We start from the raw sequence: 1887 nt of genomic DNA on the forward strand, positions 1-1887 counted from the left end.
ATGTAGTTGGCGGGACCAGCGTGGTTCATTATGACTTTATTGTTGTGCTAGTCAGAAAAGTGTGTTGAGGGAGTTGTTTTGCAGTGATTTTATTTTATCACTGATATGTTTGTATTATATTGAAGTGGATCTTCGACTTCGTTAGTATTCAAAATAATAATTTGTGTTTGCAAAACTAAAATTATGTATATATGTATGTCTGAATGTAGATATATGTATATCCATTTATAATTTAATGCATGACTTTTATATTTTGGTATTTAGTTTGCAAACAGACGTTCGAGATCGCAGTGCAATTATGCAGCAGCTCCACCAATTCAGCTTTAGTGCAAACTTTGCGCGCATCGCCTTAATCAGTTGTCAACTTGCAGCACTTGTCAGCAGTGGCCATGAATACTTGAGAGAGAAACGTAAATAATTGCTGATAAAACAAAAACTTGCATAGATGCTTGAAAAATGCAAAATTGCCTGCTTACCCAGAAAATTTGATTTAATTTCGTTTTGCAGCTTCATTTCTGCAGACATGTCATTTGCACGATGCCAACAATGGTAAATGTCTGGCGAATGCCTTCGAAAACTTGTTCTCCAATTGGCGCAGTGGTAAGTGGATGGAAGGTCTCAGCAGCTATAACTGCTGTTCAGCTGTCATTCAAAGTACATACTCAAAACATTGTCTATCTGCTGGTTTTTGGTGTTTAGGTGTGCCTGGATTGAAAGGACTCAGTTCAATTGACCCATTCCATGTGAAGCGCGTGCGACTGTCACAGCAAACGCCCAACTTGGCCGACATAAAAGCGGAGCTGACCAATGTGACGGTGTACGGCATGAGCGACACAAAAGTTTTGAAAACGTCGTAAGTAAATAAGCGATTATCTTAAATTTTTGGATTAGTGTATGAAAGGAAAAAATATCCGTTTAGCGTCAATGATAAGGACTACACGATTGAGTTCAAATTGCTTTCGCCTGCTGTGCATATGGATGGCGATTACAAGGTGCAAGGGCGCATTTTGATTTTGAATTTGAATGGAGCGGGAAAGATTGAAAGCAATGTTGGTATGTAGCAGCGCTTTTTTAAATTTTTATAATTTTTTTCTAAATACTTACTTATTTTCCATTACTTACCGCTTCGTTATTATTTTTCCTTTTTTTTTCTTTAAATAGGAAATATCGAATTTCGCGTGACTTGCAAAGCAAATCTCATACAAATCGACGGAATCTATTTCCTGGATATTATTGCGGCTTCGTCATACATAGACAAGGTGGGCAGCTTTAAAATACATTTTTCGAATCTCTTTGGCGACAACAAGGAGCTCGAGGATAGTGCCCACGATCTTTTCAATAATAACTGGCGTGAACTTTTCGAAATCATGCGACCGGCCTTTGCGCAAACCTTTAATACCATTTTACTCGACCGGTATAAAAAGATTATGAGATATGTACCGGCCTCCTACTTTTTGGATGATTTACCATAATCTTGATGATAACGCTAATTTATTTGCTATAGGATTCTGTTAAATTTAAAGTGACTTGTGACTACATATGTGTATGTATGTACATACACTACTGATACTACCTGTTTAATGTGCCTTGGTTTCGGTTAACCTCCGACTGTTATTGTGATTCTTCTTCAATAAGTGTTATTATGGGGGCATTTGAATTGATTAATAGTTATCTGCGTCTATCCCGAAAATATTCCAAAAATTGTTGTTAAAAAAGGGCATTTTTCAAACAGTCCAATATACAACATACATATGTATATACGTACTCGTATATAGCATGGTGAAATAATTATTATTGTGCCATGTATATGTAGTAGTATTCTTTTTCTTATCATAGTCTTTACATCGCTTATCACAGTAATGTATGTAAAATATTTCATAAAATATA

General features: G+C 36.0%; 1 protein-coding gene across 1 annotated transcript; it reads left to right on the forward strand.

Moving 5' to 3' along the window:
• The first annotated feature begins 283 nt into the window (after positions 1 to 283).
• Positions 284 to 1534, forward strand: LOC108356069 (circadian clock-controlled protein-like). Its single transcript, XM_017607202.1, has 5 exons — positions 284 to 410; positions 508 to 600; positions 700 to 853; positions 920 to 1053; positions 1162 to 1534. Exons 1-5 carry the CDS (start codon positions 299 to 301, stop codon positions 1470 to 1472), a joined length of 804 nt encoding a protein of 267 aa, XP_017462691.1. The 5' UTR covers positions 284 to 298; the 3' UTR covers positions 1473 to 1534.
• The last annotated feature ends 353 nt before the right edge of the window (positions 1535 to 1887 follow it).

This window comes from Rhagoletis zephyria, unplaced genomic scaffold, assembly GCF_001687245.7.
Source record: "Rhagoletis zephyria isolate East Lansing unplaced genomic scaffold, Rhagoletis_zephyria_1.1 Rzeph_scaffold_53755, whole genome shotgun sequence".
In the NCBI taxonomy this organism is placed as follows: Eukaryota; Metazoa; Arthropoda; class Insecta; order Diptera; family Tephritidae; genus Rhagoletis; species Rhagoletis zephyria.